This window comes from Dermacentor albipictus, chromosome 4 (genome assembly GCF_038994185.2).
Source record: "Dermacentor albipictus isolate Rhodes 1998 colony chromosome 4, USDA_Dalb.pri_finalv2, whole genome shotgun sequence".
Taxonomy (NCBI): domain Eukaryota; kingdom Metazoa; phylum Arthropoda; class Arachnida; order Ixodida; family Ixodidae; genus Dermacentor; species Dermacentor albipictus.
The window spans coordinates 160,987,501-161,012,348 of record NC_091824.1 but is presented as its reverse complement, the minus strand read 5'-3'; the positions used below and the strand labels follow the sequence as shown (position 1 = coordinate 161,012,348).

At 45.9% G+C, this 24,848-nt stretch overlaps 1 protein-coding gene across 9 annotated transcripts in view; it reads left to right on the top strand.

The window, feature by feature from the left end:
• The window catches only part of LOC135899990 (neprilysin-1-like), a 702,442-nt gene that overhangs the window by 278,154 nt on the left and 399,440 nt on the right, over nucleotides 1-24,848 (top strand). For 3 of the 9 annotated variants that reach the window (XM_065429411.2, XM_065429413.2, XM_065429412.1), the window contains one exon: nucleotides 19,661-19,737. The exons of the other annotated variants lie outside the window; for them this stretch is intronic. In XM_065429411.2, the coding sequence (XP_065285483.1) occupies nucleotides 19,661-19,737 (77 nt within the window). The remainder of the gene's footprint in view (nucleotides 1-19,660; nucleotides 19,738-24,848) is intronic. 9 annotated transcript variants of the gene reach the window in all.

Genomic DNA, 24,848 nt, shown 5'->3' with positions numbered 1-24,848 from the left:
TAGAAGCCCTGGAAGGGCTGATGTACCGAAATGGGCGGTTTTATTTCACATACTAAAATGCCGCTTAGAATCAAGAAGGTGACTTTAAAAGGACGGACTAGTGGGCTTGTTGGTAAGTCGTTGTCCCGCCTGATTTAGCGGCGCCCACGTCGGCAGCCTCAAGCAAGCCGAACTGCCTGTCGAGCGACAGCGAGGCTACCCTGATAGACAAGACCGAGAGCAACGACAGCTTCGACGACGACTACGTGAGCGTCCCGAGTCAGAAAACAAAGCGGCGGATGCTGAGGGCCTCTGCGGACAGAGCTGCTATGAGGGCTCCGCAGAGTTCGCTGAAGTACACCTGTGCTCTTTTACCTGTGCTACCCTCCGACAACATGACGTTCCTCTACAAGCAAGTTGCATCGGTCGAACTCGAGGGCTTTGCCAGATAGCTAAGGACGTCTGAGTCAACCCTCGGAAGAATGTTGTTGCGGTAGACGTCGCTCAACGGCGGCGTTAGGTTCTCTTCGAGCTGTCACTGTCCTCGCTGGCATGAACATTCGTACCATCATCCCGATGGGAAAAGAGGCTACTACAGGATGTGGCCATCTCAGGCGAGGATTTACCACTTTTGATAAAGCCTGCCAATCATGGGACCCAAGTACTGCAGGTGGCCCGTCTCGCAAGTTCCAGATGCGTAAAAATTGCCTTTAAAGGGGACTGCCTTCCTTCGGATGTGAAGGTAGATCGTTTCCGACATGCTGACCGGCCTTTTGTTCCCAAGCCACTTCAGTGCAGAAACTGCCAGAATATCGGTCATGTGAGCGCCGTCTGTGGAAAGTCTACGATATGTTCCCGCTGTGCAGCACAACACTCTGTAGACAACAACCAGGTTAAAACTTATAAGTGTCCAAACTGTCAAGGAACCCACGATGCCTCCAATGAATCTCCAAGAGTTAAGAGAGAGCTCACCGTCTTGAAGAAAATGGTGAGGGATCTGTCAACTCATCCTGAAGCAGTCGCTGACTTCAGGCGACGTCGTTCTCGTCGCAGACGTTCATCAAGGAATTCTCTCTCCGCACACAGAGTACGCATGCCGCAAAACCTCTTGCTGTTGAATCCGCTCCAACCCCAGTGCAGAATGTGTCCAAATCGCGTATCGATAATGGAGCAGCTGAAAACAATGCCGTGGATGAAGCATGGCCACCACTGCCAAAGATAAGTCCTGTGGAAAACCCCCAACAAGGAGTGGCACCACATTGCTCCACTCCTCACCCAGACGAGCTGACAGAGCATGACAGCTGAATAGTAACAATGCTCAAGTCTTTGATAAATGTGATTCGCACGCGTGAGGACAACTCGAATACGCAAACAGCTCGAAGCGCAGTGCAAGTGTTAGATGCCCTGAGCCTAGTGCTTGGAAACCTTGCATAAGCACAATGACTCTTCCACTGCCTTTACTCCGTGATGAAGTGCGTAGTGCGATGATTTTCCACTGGAATGCCAGAGGACTTAAATCACGGATTTCACATTTCCGCCAATACGTTTTTACGAAATGATTTCCTATAGGGGTAATATGTGAACTGAACGTGTCGAAAGCGCTAAGACTCTCGATACGAAGCCTTTATGGCGTCGACGTGCCGGCAATTCAGCAAAGTAATTGTTTAGATCCGTACAGAACTAAGTTATATTCCCTACTCGGTGCAGCCTCATGATGGAAACCAATACGTGTGTCTCCACATTACAAAGAATAAAGCTGCCTTCACCCTTATCGGCACCTACATCTCCCCATATAGTCGGTTCGATCGCGACTGACTGCGAGACATCCTGGCGGCGACTTCTGGACCCTGGATTATCACGGGAGACTTTAATGCTCATCACTTGGTTTCGGAAAGCTCCAGAATAGATTCCAGGGGCTGCAAACTTGCGGAATTTGCTTCCGACCACGAACTCAGCATTATGAACGATAGAAGTTCAACGTACTTGCGTGGTTCGACCTATAGCAGTTGCTTAGATTTGAATTTGGTGTCACGGCATCTTGGTCAAAATGGTCGATGATTCTCTGACATCGAGACTTATGGCAGTGACCATATTCCCACCTACTTAAGAATCACTGGATTTGGAAGCTTCTCCTTTTCTACTTCCCATCATGTACGGTGGTCAGCGTATAAGACAAAGATGTAAGAGACATGTAAAGAAGGATTTACCTGCACCATTGAGAACCTTATTACAGGTGTACTGAAATCGTCTCAGTACAGCTTTACATTCGCTAAAGAACATACAGATTTCGACATGGAACTTGAACGACTTCGAACAATTTGCAGATGGGCAGAGAGACAATGCAGGCGCACAAAGTCAATTCATGACCTCAGAGTCACTCGACTCATACAGACGAAAATCAAACGTCGTATGGACAGGTTGGATTAACAACGGTGGAAGATGTTCTGCGAATCACTTGACCCCCGCAAGCCACTGTCTGTCATATGGAGGATGGTGCGCGGCCTTGACTCGTCTCCATAGCAAGGACACCCATTCTCAGCCCTTGCCCTCCATCAAGACCACTCGCTGGTTGATATAGCCGAAGATTTCTGTGTGAGGATTGCGGGCAGCGTGGTCACGATCAATAGCGAAATTCTAGGCGAGGTTCCTGCGACACGCTCCCCAGAGTCGAATGTGTCCTTCTCACTAGAGGAATTGGACGCTGCTCTTAGTCAAGTCTTAGTCAAAGTGCGCCTTAGTCACTTTTACCCACAAGCCCATGACCTGGTATCCTATTTCTATTTACCACCAAACAATTTCATACGCAAAATCTCACCAATTCCTAGGCGTTACTATTGACCGAAACCTTTCATGGAGCCCCCACATCTCATACTTGAAGAAGAGGCTTACTTCTATCGCCCATATACTAAGGTTTCTCTCCGGTAAAACGTGGGGCACATCCGTGGCATCTATGCTTCAACTATACTGGACGCTCTTCCTAGGACACATGCGATATAGCACACCAGTGCTGTCCTATGATAACAAAACTAACATCCATGTCCTACATAGAATTCAAGGCCAAGCTCTTCGAAACATGTCTGGGGCTACCTCGAAGTGTTTCAACCGTAGCAACATTTGCCACCGCAAGAGACCACCCTATAATGACCTATATAGCTATCGACGCACTCCGGGCGCATGTTCACCATATATCCAGAGTCCCTGACCACCATCTCGCTCGCATGCCCGAGAAAAGACCCAATGCAACATTCTCCAGATCAGTTGCGGCTAACCGGCACTCTTTGTCATTGAGGCACTCACTGGCAACAAGAACGCCATCCCCTCTGTTGTGCTTGAAAAAGCCTCCTGCGTGTTTTACTGTTCCAGGAATAGTGAAGAAAGCTAGCCTGACGACGGCGGCTCTCAAGAAGATCACATTGGAACTTTTGCATTGTTCATACGCTAACCGAATTCACGTTTACAAGGATGGTTTACAAGGACGGGAAATTCGACGGGCGCCATCGTTGTACCATCTCAATCTGTCATCATCAAGTTTAACACTTCACACGTAACGACACCTACAGTTTCCGAACTGGCTGCTCTTCGAGCTGCTGTCGAATACATTGAAAAAGAACCGCCCAACAAATGGGCAATAGTTTGTGATTTGAAAGCAGCCCTCCAGAGCTTGCCAGGTTTACGACGTGGCAATTATGAACAGCTGGTGTCTAAAATCAATGAAATTTACCATTGCGCTTCTGAACGAGGACATGATATCATCCTTCAGTGGCTGCTGGGACATTATGGCATCGTTGTTAATCACCTCACCGGTGACTCTGCCCGACATGCCCAGGATGGCGCAGCGACACTCATCATCCTCATCATCATCATCAGCCTGGCTACACCCGCTGCAGGGCAAATGCCTCTCCCATACTTCTCCTACCCCGGTCGTGTACTAATTGTGGCCATGTTGTCCCTGCAAACTTCTTAATCCCATCCGCCCACCTCACTTTCTGCCGTCCGCTGCTACCCTTCCCTGACCTTGGAATCCAGTTCGTAATCCTTAATGACCATCGGTTATCTTCCCTCCTCATTACATGTCCTGCCCATGCTTTGCCCATGGGTGGCTTGGTGGGAGTCCATGATTTTTTTTTCGACCGTACTTAACTGCGAGCTAGTCTCCATCGGCAGGGTCATCGGAAGGGAGATTTCTGCGTGCTCGAGACGCCTCGCAGTAGCGTTGTTAGTGGTCATTGGTGCGCTGGACTGGGTCAAGGCCTTCGGCTAGGCCGTACCCGTTGTTAGGCTTAGCTGGTGGGACGCCTCTTGCGAAGTCGAGAGTCTGGTAATTCGTGGAGCAAGCGACTCAGAGAATAGATTTGGGTGTTCACGTGTTCCACTAGACGTAAGGAGTCCATTGAGGCTGGTTGCGGTGGCGTTGACGGCAATTACTCAACGTTTAGCGATGTAGAGGCGGAAGCTATGTGCATTACACCATTTACTTTAAAAGTCCCTACTTGCTGTTGGCATGCTCACAGAGTTTACTTCGAGCGACGAGGAGGCAGCTCCTGCAGCTCACGCAGTGACCGTGCAGCGTGCCTCACGTCAGCCTGACATTCTTTTTTTCTAGAGAGAGAGCTTTATAATATTTCTGCTCATTGTTTAAGCATATTACTTACCTGTTTCTGTTCGTAATGCTGGAGGAACAAACAAAATATCCTGGCGTAATTTGCTGAGGCATTGTTCCCAACTGGTGTAAATTGAACGCAAATCTGAAATGTTTCGTCATGAATAGCAACAAACTTGCGTTGCGTTAAGAAAACATTAAACAACAAAACTATGATGATAATGGATATGTGAACGTCGCCTTTGCAACGGCATCTATCGGAGAATTCCACCAATGTTGCATTTCTTTTCCTTGATGGCGTGTCCTAACTAATTTCTGAATACTTGGACGCACTAAGCTGCATTATGCCATTATGATTACATCGTTGTCAGCAACTGCGCCGTCGTGTTTCACGTTGAATGCCTAACGACCTGCAAGGGCTCGATCGCGCAAGCGGCTCGCTTTTCCGAAAGTTCAATCGCCTCGTGATTCGTCTGCGCTGCACTTTCGTCAGCGACCACCGCTGCGGTGGGGCAGGATCACAAATTGCGCACGCGTCACACTCCTGTCAATTATTAGAAAACTGAACTGCGTCATCCACTAGGAGTGAAACGGCGACAAGCTTAATTTTGTTCGCTTTGCTATTCGCTTTGCAACGAATGACCGTGCGCTCGCAGCCGATGATGCGCTTGGCGTCGGCTCGTAATGGCCGCTCCTCTCGTCGTCTTGTCGTCACTCGCCCAACCTCTGCGGAAATCGGGAAACGGAGTTTAGGTATGAAGACACATTCCACTGCCACTTCCATGGCCTCTTGGCGGGCATTCTCTGTAGCCACAGAGCCAGTGGCTTCAGGACACCGAACAAGGTCCTTTTTGCTCTCCGGTTTTTCTGAACCTGCAGTACTCGGAGTCATTGGGCAACTCGCCGTTGTTTTACTTTTTTTTGCGAGGGTATGTTTTCACCGTCGTCATCCGGTGGAAGACGTGTTTGTGCTTGCGAAGTTTCTTGGACCTTGTCAACAAGAAGGCACTAGAAGAAGAAGGAACAAGAAGGCACTAAAGGAATACATGGTCGCTAAGTCCGACAGTCGAAAAGTAGTTCCAAAGTAGACACAAGCTAGCTATTCTAGGCGGCATATAAAAAATGTAGACATTTAGCGACACAGGCAACTAAATAGTTCCCACGTAAATAGACGTTACGTGTTGGTCGTTGCAGATATGAGCCGTGTCCGATCGCGACTTCATATTGCATTGTAATGTCACGGAAGACGAAAATATGGAAAATATGTGAAATTTGCTGTGATGTAGTGAAGCATATGACCCTTTAAGCGATACCTTAATTACAACTAAAAAGTTGTGTCGCTGCTTCGACGCTTCCTCCTAATTTAACAGTAACAAAAGACAGCATTGAAATAGTTAACCAGATTTCTTTTCACCTTCAAAAACCCTTAAATAGGTGTACACTTGACTCAAAGTCACGAGACCTAGATGACGTATTTAGGTGGCGCACTATATGACGCATGTGAGGCGCGTAAGAATTTTTAGTGCTCCGAGCTACTGCGAATTCACACAGCCTCCACCCTGCATAACAACCAAACGCCAACTCAATGTGAAAGTTTAATGCAAGTGCGCAACTTCTTCAGGCAAGAAAGGTCTAAAGCCCACGGCCCGGAGCGGTGGAGCTCATGGCACGTTACCACGAAGCTGTCATTCACGTTTATTCAATACCGTTCAGTCATGTGCTGTCACGCAACGGTAGGGCGCTGTAGCCTTGGAAAATGGGTGTTGCCGCGGCAGAAAGAAGTCGTTCTGAATCCATAGCAACAAATCGGTTTTTCTTTAGAGCGCCACCGAGATATTGATGCACAGGCTTGTATTTTTCAAGAGAAAAAGAAATGCAGGAAGAAAATGCATGCGTCATGAAAACTGGTTGAGCATGGCAAACAGAAATTTGCTTTTTTCCTTCTGCATACGGGCAGAAGGAGACGAAGTTGCCTCAAGTTCAGTTCAAAGTGGGCGGCAAATATTTGTGCTGCTGGGACTCGCGACGTTTGCATTTAGGACCAATCGCAAAAGTTTGCTTTGAAGTAACCTCTCAACATCAAAAAGTAGCAACGAGCGGGACGTGGAGCTTCAAGAGAAACCTACATGTGTAGTGCTGTCATGCATCAGAAATATTGCTGTCTTATGCTGCTTGTTGCTCCGTTTCTAGCCGAATGCCATTGCGAAAGCAGCACGTGCGCAATTCTACTTGGTTTGGGTGGTCATCTTAGTTATAAAATCTGCAGGTTTCTTTATTATTTTGCTAACATTAAGTTTGGAAATGCAAGTTTATTGCTATACTGGCGCAGAACGTTTGCTTTTCGTTTTTTGCCAATGAATAAGAACTGGCGCGATAAATTAGTGGCATTAGCAGAGGTGTCTCAAGATCACTGCGCCTGGCAACGACGAACATGCCGTTTCTTTTTCTGACAAAAAAAAAGGGCTCGCATGGTTTAGAAACAGCATGCTCATTTGTATGTTTTGGAAGGATAATTATGATAACGCTCGTTTTCTCAAGCAAACTAATCATCACGTTTTGGGAAAATTCAAGAGCAAATGGCATAGGGATTTTAATTTTGTCCTTAGAAGTCTTATGAAGTACTAGCGATCCTCAACCAGTGTGACCGGCTATCTTTAGTGAAGTGATTATAGAATTGAGATAATCATTTACTCTTATCGAAAGGCAGATATCCGCAGGTGTAAGTAATGCGCAATTCCTGCATCCGCTTTTTGAAAGCGGTTCAGGCAGCTTTGGGAAATAAATCTAAAATCGAATCGAGAGCAGTGCCACCAGCTGGTGCTTTCTTAATATTTTAGTTCTGTGGATTTCGACACAGCAATCTTCCACTTGGACAAAGCGAGAAGTCAATCACTCGGCTATTTTGCAGTTAAGATACACTAGTTTCCACAGACAAAAAAGTAATCAATAGTGCTACGTGATTGGACGGGTTTCCCGGTGCAATAATTCCTGCCTAGCTATCACCGAACACTTATGCTGGGAGACCTTAGACAGTCTGTGAACTTCCAGCCGTCGGCCTGCGTTCTTCACAGCTGCAGTTAACGCCTAAATTTTAGACATATTTCGGTCATTGGAAAGCCAAATTTAGCAAGCATATAGCTCAGGATCAATCCATCATATCTGCTGCCCATCATTTCGTTCAGTCCTTATCCTGGAGCTCACTTCGTGAAGTTATTACTTATTAAAAACATCAAACGTCGAAGTTTTTAGGGTGCCGTCTGCTTACTCCTCAACTTGAAAATATTAGTTCTTACATCCTGCACTATGTTGTGAATGGCGGAAAGTATGAAATGAATTTCATTTCTTGCTTCGCCATTATGATTTTTCTAGGTCCAGTTTCTGTTGCTACGCTTCCTGAAGAAGGTGTTCATTATACGCAGCCTATTCCTTTCTGCGAATTCTGCCAGCATTCTACCATGGTCGTTATTACATTTAAAATTGAAAAACTATACAGATACATTTTTCAAAAGCAAAAAAATATCTCAACTGAAGATTGCACGGAAAGTGTAGTAAGGACGCGACTACTCACAAGATTGCACAAAACCTGGCAATAAAATGAGAAAGAAAGTTAAGTTAGTTTCAAGCAGCTAAAATAAAGTGTTTTAGTTTTTCAATTCTCTGAGCCTTCCGGAATGTCAGCGCATATGCTAGTGCCCAAACGACGTGGGACGGCTCAGAAAATTTCATTATCTTTGATGTGACAGCAAAAGTAATATTTTCCATTTTTGTTCATTTTCATCAATCCTACTTCCAAAACTTACTTCACTTTCAAATGCAATCTCAAAAACAAAGGAACAGTGTGCAAAACGCATTCGGGTGAAAAAACATAGCTAAAAGAAGTGATTTTAGTTCATCAAGCTCTCCAGAAAAATTAAGTAAAAAATTCGAACACAAATGGTAAAGTATTCGATAGGCCCTTTCTATGTCTAAGCAAAAATGACCTAAAAGACGTATTTATGCATGGTTTCCAGCATAATGAAGATAAAGATTTTGGCAGGAATTGCATTCTATGTGCATTTCTACCTCTTGAGCACTCACTGCATGCACAGACGGGTTTGCAGCTGGAAATTAAGAGCTGCAAAGTACATTTGCAACAAACGTAATATATACCTGTTCATGGGACACAGTTACACTTTTTCTCGTTAAAGCCCGAAATGTAAAATATGCGAAGCTGCACCCAGACAGATATCGCAATTCAGAGTGCAATCCCGGTTGCAAACTAAGTAGCACGTGTGCTTGCACCCTCGCATGCAGCGCACCTGAGATGCAGGTTACTGTCGGTCGACAAATGGCTGAAAAAATTAAGAATATTCAGTTTTATCGGCAACGGTATGCTATGAGCGGCATACGTGACGACTAGGCCGATCAGATGACTCACCAGCAGCGGACAGACGTCGGCGACGTGCAGCGCAGAACCACCTCACCCGTGAAATTTACAGAAATACCACCGGCGGCCAGCATGCGACTCGCCGGGAAGCTTGCAGTGGGTTTGTACCTTAGTTTTGTGTTAACGCGTTATAATGCAGCCATCGGTGTGCTTCTGTAAATTACGCCTAAAGATTTATCGTCACTCTATGTAGCGCTTAATGACTACGCTATATAATTTTATTTCCTGTTGATCCTCCTTGGTGAACGACACACGAGATTAGTTGTATCAGATGTCGCTGCTCAGACCGTCCCTGCCCGAAGCCCACACTCGCCAGAGCAAATACCAGACAGAATAGGCTGTTAGTAAGAAGTTATTTACTTCAATGAATAGCTTTTCTAACCGGCAATATGTCGAACCAATATTTTCTAACCGGCAATATGTCCGCCGAGCATATACGAATACCCGCCGTGGTTGCTCAGTGGCTATGGTGTTGGGCTGCTGAGCACGAGGTCGCGGGATCGAATCCCGGCCACGGCGGCCGCATTTCGATGGGGGCGAAATGCGAAAACACCCGTGTGCTTAGATTTAGGTGCACGTTAAAGAACCCCAGGTGGTCAAAATTTCCGGAGTCCTCCACTACGGCGTGCCTCATAATCAGAAAGTGGTTTTGGCACGTAAAACCCCAAATATTATATTATTATATTAGCATATACGAAGCGCAAGCTATGCGTAAGGTCTACATTAGGCGCTAAATTCTACCGCAATCCCAGTGGTGCAATATAAAAGACTTCGATTCTTTCAGGCACCAACGCAGATGGCGATTATAAATGTGTGGAGAGAACTTAGGCTGTAATAGCGTTTCTGACTGAGGTGTGAAATAATATCTGTCGCTATCACTGGCTGGAAAACCGCGGCAAAGTTATTTTTCTTGTTAAGCGTGCATACCATATTTGCACGTAAATAACGCAACCACAAATATAATGCGAAGGGGGACTTTTGGACTAGGAACAAAAGAAAAAAATATCGTACGCCTATAACGCGAACCTACGCCGCACAGGACAGGAAACAACGCTTAAAAGCGGATTGCCGCAGGGTTTCATTCGTCGTTGCTGCGAAGTACCGTCGCAAAATGAAGTGAAAGGACGAGGGACGAGGCCTTTGTCGCTGTCAGCGGGAATACCGTCGCCATCCGGGACAACCAGCAAGGTTATTGCATAAACGCCATTCGGAAGGGCCCGCGATACAATCGAACACGGCAAAACCATGAATAACCATGAACCATAATTATGAATTCATGAATTGCGTGTTGGTGCGCCGTGTGACCATGAAAACCGCTAGGTCTCCACACCTGCACAGCAGAGCCAATTATCTTGCTCAAAGTTGCGATTAATACGCCACAACCACATTGATGCACCAATAACAGTGTTCAAAATAATGGGAACAAACACGGAGCACAACGCACAGTTCGCCACCCTTGTCCAAGGCGAAGTGCCAGCAGGTACGGAGAGAACGCTGAGCTGACGAATATAAATTGAAAAGAAAAATACGTTATATTTGTTGTATTTAATATACGTTATCGTTAACGGTATACGTTATTATGTGCGTCTTTAGTGCTAGCTATTTTTTTTATCAGGGCTAATTTAATACCTTTGAATCTTGTTTGACATCGTATTGCAGTTTTTTCTCTTTTTGTGTTATCCTTGAACCCCCGGTGTTTCAATTTTCACACTTCATTCTTATGTTTATTCGAACTTTAATCCACTTCCAATATTGGTGTATGAGTATTTTGTGGTGTTCTTACTGTGTTTGCTGAATTGTTTATTCGTACTATTTTTTTGCACATTCTTATTAGTGTGTTTCATGTGCCCCCCCCCCCCCCCCTATGTAGTACCCTCTCCAAGAGGGCCTTTACGGTATTTGAATAAATAAATAAATAAATTCGTGTTGTGAACCAGAATGTGACGCGAGGCGTGTTCCTACTGCAGAAATTTCTAAAATGACTTCGCATTATAATCGTGGCGTTTTGGTACTTGAGCGCAATAAACATAACAATTTAGAGGAATTCAACAGCATCTCGTTAAAACTTGCTAAAAAAGCACGAGGCTGGGTTGTTCTTATTTCGATCAGATCTGCCTGCGTAGAAGGTTCTCGCTTTCCATTAAAATGCACCATTAGCGCAAATTTTGCACCACACTTGATACAAGCGGACACCGGAAGTCATGACAAATAACCAGTTAGCCGCCATTTGATAAGAGCGAACCAATGTCTTATATTCTTATCTGTATATTCCAATCGTCCATAAGTGGCAGATGAGGGGCCACAATATATGCACCATCCACATGGAAATGCTGTTCCTGGCGCCTCAGCCCTTAGTGCATTTCTCTTGTAAACTCGGCAGAGTCGCACTCCGTATGCATGCACCATCCGTGTTGTACGCCAAGAATGTCTGTAGAAGTGAACATGGCGATGCACACCAACTCTGACCATTAGACCGAAAGCTCTGTGCTGCAATGAACGAACGTCATGACAACCTCCCGGAGAATCGACACCAAAAATGGCTGAGAGCAGTCTCTAAGACACCACGGTCTAGGTCTTTAATCAGTCTCCGCATGAAACGCTTCGTATTCTCTGCAGGGCAGTGAGAAGGCGCAGAGCGTTGTTCTCCCTCGCCCATGCTCCGCGCAGATCACGTCATATATCACGGTTCCCTATTCGGGTGTTTATATGCGTGATTGACAGTTCCCGCGCGAGCGCTAAGCGTATGTTAAGCGTGTTATTGGCGTTTCTCACGCGTACGCTGCTCGCTCACGCTCGCTCAAAACCGAACTATGGCATGCAGTCTTGTCCTCACTCTTACATCAAGTAGTGTCACGCTTATTTTCGACAACGTGATGCTTAAAGCATCATCCACGCCTCATTCACATGCGCGTCACGCTTAAACTTATAGTTTAGCGTGATATTAAGTGTGAAAGGCCATAGCGTTAGAATGAATAGCGGGCATCAGAGACCATATGGTGATATTGGGCGATTTCAACACACCACATAGAATGTGGGCCTATTCGCCCACATCCCCTAAAGGAGCTCTACTTGAGCAATCGGTTAAGTACCTCGGCCTGCACACTGCAGACCATATAGGCACACCCACACACACAGGTAACAGCGATTGCGCGTACACACAGGTAACCCGATTGCGCGTACATGCTAAACATCAAGGACGCACAGTGGGTATCGCTAAACGAAAACTTGGGGAGCAATCATGATTCTGTTGATATTTCAATCTCCACCCCCAAATTACGTTGAACGATTGGGACAACAAAATTAATCTATGGTTCAAAATACAGGGAGCGCCAACGGAGCCTCGACACAGCAAACACTCCCAGGGACATCCAAGAATAAATAAAACTCATCCAATAAACACACAAAGACACCACCAAAACCATAGTGCGCACATCGAAGGCGCCCGTGGTAGATCCTTACCTAGTAAACTTGTGGGACGAAAGACAGATTAGTCAAGCGTTGGAAAAAACAACGCCTCAACAAACACCTACGTGCCCGCATAACACTTCTGGCGCAGCAAGCGCAGCTCGAAGATTAATTAGCGAAAAACGAGAGGGATATGTTTTGCGGGTACCCCTCGGGGAGCTTGAAAATGGCTAACACGTGGCTTATCCTCCGTGGGATACTTGACCTGGCAGCACTCGCGTGGAAAACAGCAAATGACTCCAAAAATCATATCTGACAGTTCCCCAGGCACAGACACGCAACTACGAGAGAAACTGAAAGAACGACACATAGGTACATAACTAAACACATATGCCCCAAACGAGACTTGACCATACGACCATACTTTGGGAAGGCAAATTTCAAATTAGATGAACCTTTCGCATATTCAGAAGTGTTTTAGGCAGCTCAAGCAGCCACCAAAAGCGCGGGTTCTGGCGCTGATGCCATCACGAACGCTATGCTTCGGAACCTCGACTCTAGAGTACTGACTAAAATCAGAGAACTGTTTAATGGTGAGAGCTGGCTCAAAGGCCAATTGCCCCGCAATGAAAACACGCTAGAATTATCATGACCCCAAACTAAAAAAGACCCCACAATAAGGGATCTGTGGCCCATTTTCCTACGTCCTACCTGCGCAAACTGTACAAACGAGTAGTAAAAATAAGACTGAAGCGGTACCGTGAAGAAAACGATGGTTTCCACAACCATAATGAGGTACCATACTGGGCTATCCTGTCAAGATGCATTCTTACTGATCAGAGAAGTTATATCCAACATCGCCCGCGGAGAGGAAAGTCTATTATTTGCACTAGACCTCAAGGGAGCATCTGATAACGCTTCTCACAAAACAATGTCGCAGGAACTCTCAAACTGATGGGATACGGAGAACGTGCGTACAACTACATGGGGGCTTTTCTCGCCAACCGCATAGCCCCAATAGGCATCGTCCAAATCGCTTCCCAAAAGTTCAAGATGCCCAGACACCCGAAGGGACAGTAATCTCACCTTTGCTGTTCAACAAAGCTGCGTGTCGTCTGGCGCGACAGCTGGACCAAATCCCTGATTTGGGTTACACACCGTACACAGACGACATAACGCTATGGGTTGCAAGGGGTCCTTTGGAACACAAAAACAACACGTGCTACAACAACCAGCCGAGGCACTAGACGAATTCTCGAAGAGCAGTGGCCTCAAATGCGCCCCAAAAATTGCAGGTCTTTCGGATACACTCGAAAGGCTACATATCCAGCGAACCTGTCAACATCGTTGTGGAGGGGTACGGTCCAAGAATCTACGACGATGGGGATCCTGGGTTTGTGGATCTAAAGTAGCAGGGAAGAATCCCACACTATCAAAACATTCCAAACCACCACAAACGACATCGCACATATGCTCCGCCGCGTAGCTTATCACATAGCGGGCATGCAAGAGCACGACACACTAAGGCTTGTTCAAGCACTAGTGATAAGTCGAGTCACGTGCGGCTGGCACTACCACTACCTTAGTCATGAGGAGGAGAGGCAGGTTGACATCCCAGTAAGATCAGCATACAGAGCCGCCATCACACTACCCAAGGAAGCATCCACAGAGCACCAGCTAGCCTTAGGGGTACTCAGCACATTCGAAGAGCTAAAACAAGACACACTAAGCTCTCAGAGGGAGCGCTTTAGCTACACTCACTCAGGATGGGCCCTACTGACAAGGGCACATATTCCACACACCCACAATTCATCAGCGAACACGTATTCCTACTACCGACATCAGCAGGAGCTGAACTAACAGTGGCTCCCACACCCAAAAACATGCACCCGTAATACAACAAAGCAAGGTGAAAAGCACGCACACAACATATTAGAACAATGTATGAAAATAATGCCACGTACAACACAATATGTCCGAACGCAGACGCGTAACCGAACGTGCACCCAAACGCCAGCTACGCACAAAAGACCATCAGGAGGTACGCAGTGGCTTTCGTTAACACTAAAGGACCGCAACAATTTACGGCATCTGTCAGGCAGCTACTACGGCGGCTGCGGAAACTTTCGCCGTGGCAATGGCCCTCCTCCACGCGCGACGTACGCAAAAGAGCGTTACCATAACAATGGACTCACAGAATTCATGTCGCCTGCTTCTAAGGGGCAACGTGGCCAAAACAAGTCGCTCAATAATACCAACGAAATTCGCACTCCACCGGATCATATGGTGACCAGGTCAAACAAGCCTTGAGGGGAACGAAATGGCCGATTAGCTAGCCCGAGGGATTATTAACTGGGCCGACTTCACTGCGACGCACCCTGGTAGCCACCACAACCCCAATCCAACATCTTCCCGAGAGATTCTCGTTCAGCAGCGTGCATCCAGAAAAAAATACCCTCTCCCGCCTCAACCATCACTCAAAGGAGAGGAGGCCGCCTGCTGGTGCAAAATTCAGACCGGGCTATTCTCCCATCTTAACATGTAAAATGCCATGTCCCCCAATCGCTACACGCCCGACTGCCCATTATGTGGCGGCATACCAACCCTACAGCACATTACATGCTATTGTGAATGACATCTGTTTGATGAAACAAACACAGGCACAGCTAACCAGCTAAGACCTGGCAAGACAACAGTCCTTCATAAGACAGGTCAAGAGGGCGGCCGAGGCCAGTAGGGCTTTGGACTAAAGGTGCTCCGAGCATTGCACGTCAATCGTTTTAAGCAAATAAAGCTTATCTCTCTCCAACGCTCACTGTCTCTCTTTGTAGTCATATCAACGACAATAAGTGCATAAAATCCAAGGACACCTAAGCAATTCTTATGAGTTCTGAACGTGACAGCAATAATGTTGAAATGAAGACCACTGAGCGGTTTTTAGTATTTTGTGCTGCTAGCAATATGCCATAGCAGTACGTGCTGCCCGAGCCAGCAAGCAGCAGCGGCCTTCGGTGCGAACACCGCATGCCACCGATGTCCTGCTTGACGAGATACCAAGGAAGCAGCAGCGGTCACCAAGGCCGCCATAGTAAACAGTACGTGCTGCCCGAGCCATCAAGCAGCAGCCTCTTGGGTGCTGGCTCGGGCAGCGAATGTCAGATTGCGTGAGGAGAGAAAGCATCGTTGAGACGCGACGTCACCCTCGCTCTGACAACGACTGGCGCGCTAACTGTGCTGGACATTTACCCTTTCGCTCGGCTCCTTCAAGGCACCCATGTGACGTGGTGTCGTATCCAATCGGAATTTTTTTAGGCTCTGCTTGCGATGTGGTGTCGCAGCCAATGGGAATTTGCAGTCGCACGACCTGTGACGTGGCATCGAACTGAATAGAAATTTGTGGAGGCACCGCTTGTGACGTGTCGTCGCCAATGTGAATTTGCTGATGTGCCCCATGTGACGTGGCGTCGTATCCAGTGGGAATTTTTTGAGGCTCTGCTTGCGATGCGGTGTCGCAGCCAATGGGAATTTGCAGTCGCACCATCTGTGACGTGGCATCGAACTGAATAGAAATTTGCGGAGGCACCGCTTGTGACGTGTCGTTGCCAATGTGAATTGGCTGATGTGCCCCATGTGACATGGCGTCGTATCCAACGGGAATTTCTTGAGGCTCTGCTTGCGATGTGGCGTCGCAACGAATGGGAATTTGTTGAAGCGCCGCTGGTGACGTAGCGTCGCACTCAATGGGAATTGTTTGAAGTGCCCCTTGTTATGTGGCATCACAGCCATAGGAATTTGTTGGGACACCGCTTGTGACATGGCGTCGCAACCAATCGGAATTTGTTGGTTCACCGATTGTGTCGTGGTGTCGCAGCCAATAAGCATCTATGGAGGTCCCGCTTGTGACGTGGCGTCGTAGCCAATGGAAATTTGCTGAGGCGTCGCTTGTGACATGGCGTCGCAGCCCACGGGAATTTGTTGAGGCGCCACCTGTGACATGGTGTCGGAGCCAATGGAAATTTGTTGAGGCGGCACTTGTGAGATGACATCGCTGCAAATGGGGAATTTGATAAGGCAGGCCTTATGACGTGGTGTTGCACCCAGTGGGAATACGTTGAGGCACCGCTCCTGACGTGGCGTCATAGCCAAGGGCACTTTAGGTTCCGTTTCGCTGCTACAGACTACAGACGGCGGCTTTTCCGGTAAGTGGACCATTCGACGTTTTCGCATTAAAATCAAAGCATAAAAAGAAAAGAAAGAAATCTGGTGCTGTGTTTATCGCGAAAGCTTTTAAACACACACAGATTCTGAGAGTGCTGGCCTGTGTATATCTATTACTCACAATACATGTGTAGCATGTGGAAATAGCCAAGCAAGTATAGTTCATATTTTATAGTCATAGCGATTGGTCTACTAGAAAAGAATGGCGACACATCCATCCTTTGCAGATAATTAGTGACCTTAACGGTATTAGCAATCTTTCTTAAGTTGGGTGCGTATTGGTGACATATTTTTAAGTTCTAATGATTATTATGATGACTATTGCATCTCCATACGATATACCCATCCATCTGTGAATTACTTTTGTATGCCTGTCCATCCATGAATCACGTGCGAAATCTTATGGGCACATCAGCAGACACACGAATTCGTAATCTCTGCCAACCACAATGCCGAATGATACTGCGACACAGTACATTTTGCAATCACTGTGGTCACAGTAGATGAGAGGCTAGGTATTAACCACTCTTCAAGAAATTCTGACAATGACTTGGAGCACTACGTTTGCTTCAATCGGTCTGCGCTGGTCTTCAATGAACCTCTTTGATGCCAAAATGGGTCACTGGGCTTGTGCCAGTAGGTGTGTGCCGCTCTACAATAGCTAATACATAAATAAAGTAATATATCCTTTTGAGTTATCCAATGCTAGACGCACTCGAACCTATGTTGCACGGGTTTCTCAAGGACAGCAACCCCACACTTTAGCAGGCTGCGACACAAATTCACTGCGTATGTGCCGCTTTTCGACGAACGTATTTCATGCCAACGCTTTAGCAAGCTGCGTCATGAATGCTCTGGGTATATTTCGCTCTTCAATAACCTCGCTACGTTGGGTTACTGTGTATGTGGCACTGGATGTGAGGCTAAGTGAGGGTACGATTCTTAGCATTCGCACGCACAGACGAACCACACTTCTCTCCGAGGCCACGTGCAGACTTCTTGACAGGGCCACTAGTCGGCGCATCGTGTTTATAAAAAAGCGCGAGAGAGGAGCCTGTTGCGTACTCCAGGGTAGCGTATCATACTGCTGCCGAGAAGTAGCGACGCCTGCCTAACGAAGCTCGACCGACGTTACTTATTGGGTAGCGTGGCGTTGCCGGCGGGCTGCAGGCATCCGCTAGACCATGGCAACCAAGCAAGGGCGAGACGATTTCTAGTGCGAAACTTGCACAGTTTATTCAAAGGTAAATGAAAGAAAATGAGAAGAGCATGAAGGGTTCAAAAGTACATTTTGGAGCCCCTTAAATAGGCTGCCTACAATCGTGGGCGGGATCTTGCTTCCGTCGACGTCACGTGCCCGGCATAGAAAGAGGGCCCCTCCTCCCCCTGGTTATGCCGAGCCTGCTGAAAGGAAGAGGTAGTTCCGCCTCCTGGAATTGTAGGCGCCTGTCCGCCTCTTCTGTGCATTGCGGGTTCGAGGAAGTTCACCTCTAGGTCCAATTTGAGAAAAGGGTCTGTCTAAACTCGCACACCCACACACATATACACACACAAAAGAGGCCTGTACACTGCGGAGCTTCCGGCAGACAGACAGACACTCGAAATGGTCATGGCGAATTACAAAGTCATGCTTCATTTCGACGAGGCCTGGTGGAAGAAGGTCGGGTGACAGAAGGTTTTTTCTGCGCGGGGAGCGGGACGCCAACAATAGCAGGCGAAGTCACGCCTCATTTCGACGAGGCAGGGTGAGATGGTCGGTTGAAATTCCTTTCAACACGTGGTGCCAGATGCTAACCCTAGCAAGCCAGCCGCCGCATGCTGCCTTTCGCACGCCTGGCATGCAATGCTTTGCTGACGCCGTGCGAAGGCTTCGCGGTGATGCCGCTAGATTGTGTTGTTACGAAAGCGTGAAAGAGGAGTCCCGTTGTTGTACACGCCTCCTACATAACTCGCTTCGACAGTGGCAAAACGTTGTATCGCTACACTGATTCAATGCTAAACGCGATACCGTCGGCGGTCATAGGGAGGTGGGTTGCGCTGAATTATTTTTAGAGCAACACATTTCTTTCGCGCTTGATAGCTTGCTAATACGAACTAGACATTTGCTTGGCCTGAAATGGATGCAGAATAAATTAAAAGATAACGAGATATGTGGCATTATGCACATACAATTTCAAATTGGATGCTTATATTATCCATCTGTATGCCCTTGAGAATATATTGGTGCCCGCTGTGAAAGCCTGCTGCTGTCGGAGGGAACGAGTTCAGAGCTTGTACAATTGCAAAAATCTGTTGTTCTCTTTTAGCAGCATCGAGAACGCAACACCCAACCATACATTGTGTATTTGACCAGGTTATTAGGTAATAACAATAATCAGGCGACCTAGCATTTGCCTCACAGAGCACACTAGAAACTTCTGGTACTCTGGATTCTTGCCCGCCTGGACTACCTTGAACTAGTACTGCTATATGACTGCGTTCTTGAGCTACTACTGCCAAATCAAGTTTTCGCCAAGCGTTCTCCTGAAAGCCTTTGAGTTCTTTAAGTCAATTCCCTAAACACTTTCAAGTTGTCTGTCTTCAACTGTAACTCAACATATGCTCCGAAGTACTACGAACAGTTCGATTCACGACTACACTAAACTATCCTACGTTCAAGTGTCTCTAACTGTCGGTATGAATAATGTCCACTTCCCAGGCACAAATCATTTATCGGTCTAAGTTGTCACGAGGCTTCGCTCATTTCAGTGCCTGTCTACACCTGAGATGTTTGGACGGTCATCCAACATTACCTGAAGGTTGCCCGTTCTGCTTACCCCCAAAACTATTTTTTCCAAGCTCTTTTTTTACCTACGAGTGAACGTTATTTTGTGCCATGGGTGTTGTCCTTGTGTTCCCACCAGTATCGATGGCGGAGCGCCCAGCGCCCAATGTTTTTCCCATAGTTTTTTTGCTCCCCATTTCAGCACGACGTGGCTAACGATGGAAGTACAGGCCTAAACACTACTGTGCTTTTTTCTTTACTTCCAAAGGTATCCGTCTTGATTCCAGCCTTTTCCTGTACGTCTGCGGCGCCCTTTACTGCCCATAAAGAAGGCCTGCCTGATGGGTGAGGTGATTTGTTCAGGCCATTTATTTCAGGCCATACTAGAAATTTCATTGGTGCACGTTTTTATTATATGGTGTAACGAAGCAGCTAAGATAGAGTTGGCACTGTGCGCTCCCTTCAAGAGTCCCAAACTATGTTTTATGTGGCAGCATTCCGGTATAGCGACAAGCGTCTATCACTTTCTGTTTTTGCTAAGATACGGAGAAACAGATGTCGTGGTATAGAATTTCTCCGATTCCTTCTCATTGCCCCTCATCCTTCTTGCTCCCACCAATAAATTAAATGTTCAAATGTAGCCACTTTCCATAACTTATAATGTAAAACGCCATAATCCTGCATGTGAGGCCTCGGAAGAGAAACTGTTTACTGAGTTATTTTTTTTTCATTCCTTACACAGGTAAGTTAGCTGCTTACTTAACATACTTCAGGCCTAAATTGGAGCACGTCAGCATTGTATGTGTACCTCAGAAATAGCACCGTAGAAATAATCGAAGAATACGTTAAACAGGCAGTCATGTGATCCTGTGATAGGCATTATTAGCGTTTTTTTGGTTCCCAAACATACACAAGCCCCGAACGTCAGTTAAGAGTCCAATTTATACTCTCACTGTTTTAGAAAAAAAAGCAACCAGCGCCTGGTTCCGCAGACCCATAAAAGCTTAAGAACAGGACTGGTATATAAAATATACATTATCCATTATTTTATCCACTTTGATGTACGCGCACATATATTGTTTTCTATAACATTAACGAAGGAGATTCATTGCCTGAATGAATTCTTTTCGGCATATTTTTTGAAAGCACCTAAAGAACAAGAAGGCGAATACGCCTGAGAGTACTCCTAGTTCTGATGTAGTTCTATCCAACCATCCAGCAGTGGCCGGCACCGACACAGCCACACACGCCCTGCTAGCGCTCCCTTCCACTAAAATTGAATACTAACCAACCGATGATGGTCTTTCAAGGCGAACTATTGACACTTCTAGTGATCTCAAACAGAAACACCTGCAACTTCTCCATATGGGCGTTCTTGTCCTAGCGAGATGATTTCACAAGCAATTACAAGCGCTTCCGTTGGCCTTCGGGAAAGCAACACATGTGTACGCATTCGCTACGACAAAATCCGGTGTTATAATTACTGGCGCGTAAATTAAGGAGCGGCAGCGCAATAAGCTTGGTACCTCGTCGTTCACTGGCTCGCGCAAAAATTCTGCCAAAGGGTGACACCAGTGTTGATTGCCATGACGCCAACCTGGCAACGAACGCTGAAGGCATTTTGGTAATATACGCAGCGTGACGGGAAATATTCAAGGATTAAGCTCCACGCGCAATTGGTGCAAAGTCTTTCCGGGTCCTTAATACGGCCTCAATATTGCGCGGACGGGTGGTGCTGTTGCCTTTCCGGGTGAAGCCATCACTCTCTACTTGCGGCACGTAAATATTTAATTACGTGTCGTCTTATGACATCTGGCTGCAGGCACAATATTCACTTACACCGTTATTCCGATGCGGAAAATTGTTTAACGAGGCCACACGAAACTCTTAAGCGATATTGCGCCCATAGGTTTCAATGCGTATTAGTATAATAAGGCTTCATAAGCCATTTTGTGTGAATTAGTGCACAAAATGAAGAATTGCTGTAGCTGAATGCAATTTCTCACTTTTCGTCACAATCGGTGTTCAGCAACTATGCGCGAATTGTGCACTTCTGGCGTGTTTTATTTGTTGCTTTAGTAGCCGCGCTTGTTAACGTCAATTCAACATTTGCACGTTGAACACACAGGAAGAACGGTAATATCGATAACCGCATGTATCGATAAAGAATGTTTAGGTAAAGTTATTTTCCAAGTAAGATACAGAATGCATAAAAAAACTATAAGGAAAGTAAATGTTAAACGCAACCTAATGTGTACAAGTGGTCAGAATTAACGTTATATACTATCGGGGTTATTGTACACACTTCTACAATGAAGCACTAGACGCTGCCACGAACTACTTCTGTTACGCATCAGGGCCTGCATTTAGAAAAAAATATCTTTCGAAAATTCCATCCGCTATTGAACATCGCCGCATCGTGTATTTCGTTATCACGCAAATAGACAGCCTGAGTTGAGGGATCCCAACAGCTGTAATACGAGATAGTGAGTTTGCAAAAGATAATGTTTAAAATTATGGGGCCCATTTTAAAAGTACTGGGCAATATTTTCTGTATAGGTGAAAGCAAATCATTCGTTTATGCTTGCCTCACTGCAAATGACCTCTTTATTACTGTGTATTCATGCTGCTGAAGCATACTTTGGGCAGCACAGGCTGGTGTTTACCATGCAAAGAGACATCACCACCTTGGAATCAATGCCTGCAACACACACACTACTGAAGGCATGCTGTAAGAAAGATTTTTCAAAAATCCTCGTTGAAAAATTATATGCATATATATAATTTCTATCTGTGATGCCTTTTATAGCAATATGCACTGTTCGATGCCTCCACTAGTTCAATACCCTCTGAAAGACGTCTTGCATTGCTAAACTTGTTGCATTTTGAGGATTCGAAAAACATCTTCAAACTCCGCTCAGTACAGAATATCATAGTAAAAAGTATGATGTCCGGATTGCAGTGTAGACAAGGAGAGAGAGAGACACAGAGGAAAGGGGAAAGGAAAGGAGGTTAACCAGAGATAAAGATCCGGTTTGCTACCCTACGCTGGGGAGAAAGGGGAGGGGGAGGTAAAGTGGTAACAAAGTAGAGATTGCTGTGCTGTGCGGGGACAGTATGCGGTGAGAGTGATCGATTTTGATTGTGCGTCTATGCTCCTTTTTTTCCTTATCTCTGTTTAGACAAGGAAGTAAGCAGAAACCATATAACTTTACCATTGTGGAATTTCAGGACGTATAGTACTAAGGACTCTTGCTCTGGCACAAAGGGAAGGTGAAAAAAAAAACGCTAATAATCATTACACAATAAACAATTTCTAAGGAAACACGAATAGTTTATAGTTACGCGTACATAATTTTAATTGCTACAAACAAGGCTAAGAAGCGACACTGGTCCACACCATGCCACTCCTTTGTGAAAGGCAGCAAAATCGTACTTTTGAATGCGTGCTTCATGGTAAAATGAAGCACACAATATCGGGAGTACTTGCACGCTACTTTATTGGCGATAAAGATGAAAGTGTCGTATCAGGGCGCAGGTTCCTATACAGCGTTCTGCTTGAAAAGTTTAGTGATTTATAATAGTTACTCTGAAGGGTTCGCGCGGCATGTAACTATAGTGATCTTTTCCTGCATCATCTCTTGCATTAAGCAGTTCGGCAAACAATATTTGTCAGTGTTTCTCATTTTTAGCCGGTCACTTTCAAAGCAGAAAATCATGGAATGCTTGCGCGTACTCTCGTTACGCAAGAAGTTGTTCAAGCCACTATTAAGTTTCATACGTTGGCCTCTCTTAGTGCAGAAATTTAGATGCTCCCATGCATTCCTTACCCTTCTATTTCTTTTCCAAAGTTTGCCTTCTTTCTCCGCTAATCTTCCTTGCTTTCGTCCCACATTTTCTTCAAGTGTTGGGTAGCAAAGAAGAAGTCTGTCTTCCGGTTATCCTTTCTGCCTTTCCCCTCTCATCTCTCTATGTCAATTCTGGTCTGCCGATACTTGCTGGTTTTTGTTTCAATAGATAACAGATAAATGTTCATATCTTGCAACGATGTAAAAAAAGTAAAAGGATAAAGGAAAGGCAGGCATATTATCCAGAGCAGCGCCGGGTTGTCGACCATTCACTTGGGGGAAGGAAAATGGCAGAAAAATATTTATTTTATTAAGTTTATTTACAACATACTGCCGTTCAAAGACCAAGCAGGGGGGCGTAACAAAAGCAGTTTTATTTTTATTATTTATATTTTTATTATTTATTACTGCGGTGGGGACTTCCCGCAGATGGAACAGAATCACTAACGTTATCGCGCAGCCAGGTTTGGTAATGACTGTTATATCTGGGTCATGTTCAAGAAGTAACAGTTCGAGCTTTCCTACTTTATTTACAAGGCTTCGAGCATTGAAATTTAGTACTCTTAAGTGTTTTGTCTCCGCACGCGCATTACGTCAATGTGGAGCACTCCTTTGTTTAGGTAGTGCTATATGTTCGTTCTTAGCGTCGTCCCATGCAAACAATGCACCATCAATTTTCAAGTTATCATGTATAAGAGATTCGCGCTTATTATTCTCTTGATCATGTCTAGCGCTCTCCCAAAGAAGTTTATGCACGCACAGTGTTTCCTAGCTGTGGTCGTTTTGGATGAAAATACCCGCCGTGGTTGCTCAGTGGCTATGGTGTTGGGCTGCTGAGCACGAGGTCGCGGGATCGAATCCCGGCCTCGGCGGCCGCATTTCGATGGGGGCGAAATGCGAAAACACCCGTGTGCTTAGATTTAGGTGCACGTTAAAGAACCCCAGGTGGTCGAAATTTCCGGAGTCCTCCACTACGGCGTGCCTCATAATCAGAAAGTGGTTTTGGCACGTAAAACCCCAAATAATAATAATAATAAAGTTTTGGATGAAAATATTTGTTCCTTCAGGCTTGCTCGCATTTTGAATGACAGCTTGTCTTTCAGTGTAATCTTGAAAATAGGCAGTTGGTGGGCGTTGGCCTCAATGGCGGCCATGATGGTGAATACGGGCTATAGGTTGGCATTTATCCCCGAGTTTTCGCTAAAAAATGTCATTAACAACACTTTTTCTTAAAGATGCATCGCTTTCTTCGCTCTCCTCAAAAATGCCATAAGCAATAACGTTCAATATTCCACTACGATCTTCGAGGCCGACAAGTTTTCTGCTTTGCAAAGTAACCGCATTCTTAAGGGACAGAGACGATTATTGAAGCGCTGTAATTATCGGAGAGTTTTCTCTTGATTCTTCCATAAGTTGATCTACTGATCGTAGATGTGAGTCGAGATCACGAATGAGTTGAACACACTCGCTAAACTTCGTTTTCACATCAGAAACATCAGCACGCATATCGTCTTGCCCCGTCAGAATATTTTGAAGCATTTCAGCTGTAGTGAGTCCCGGGTTGGATCCGATGTCACCACATAGCAAAATTGTAAAAACTATGCAACA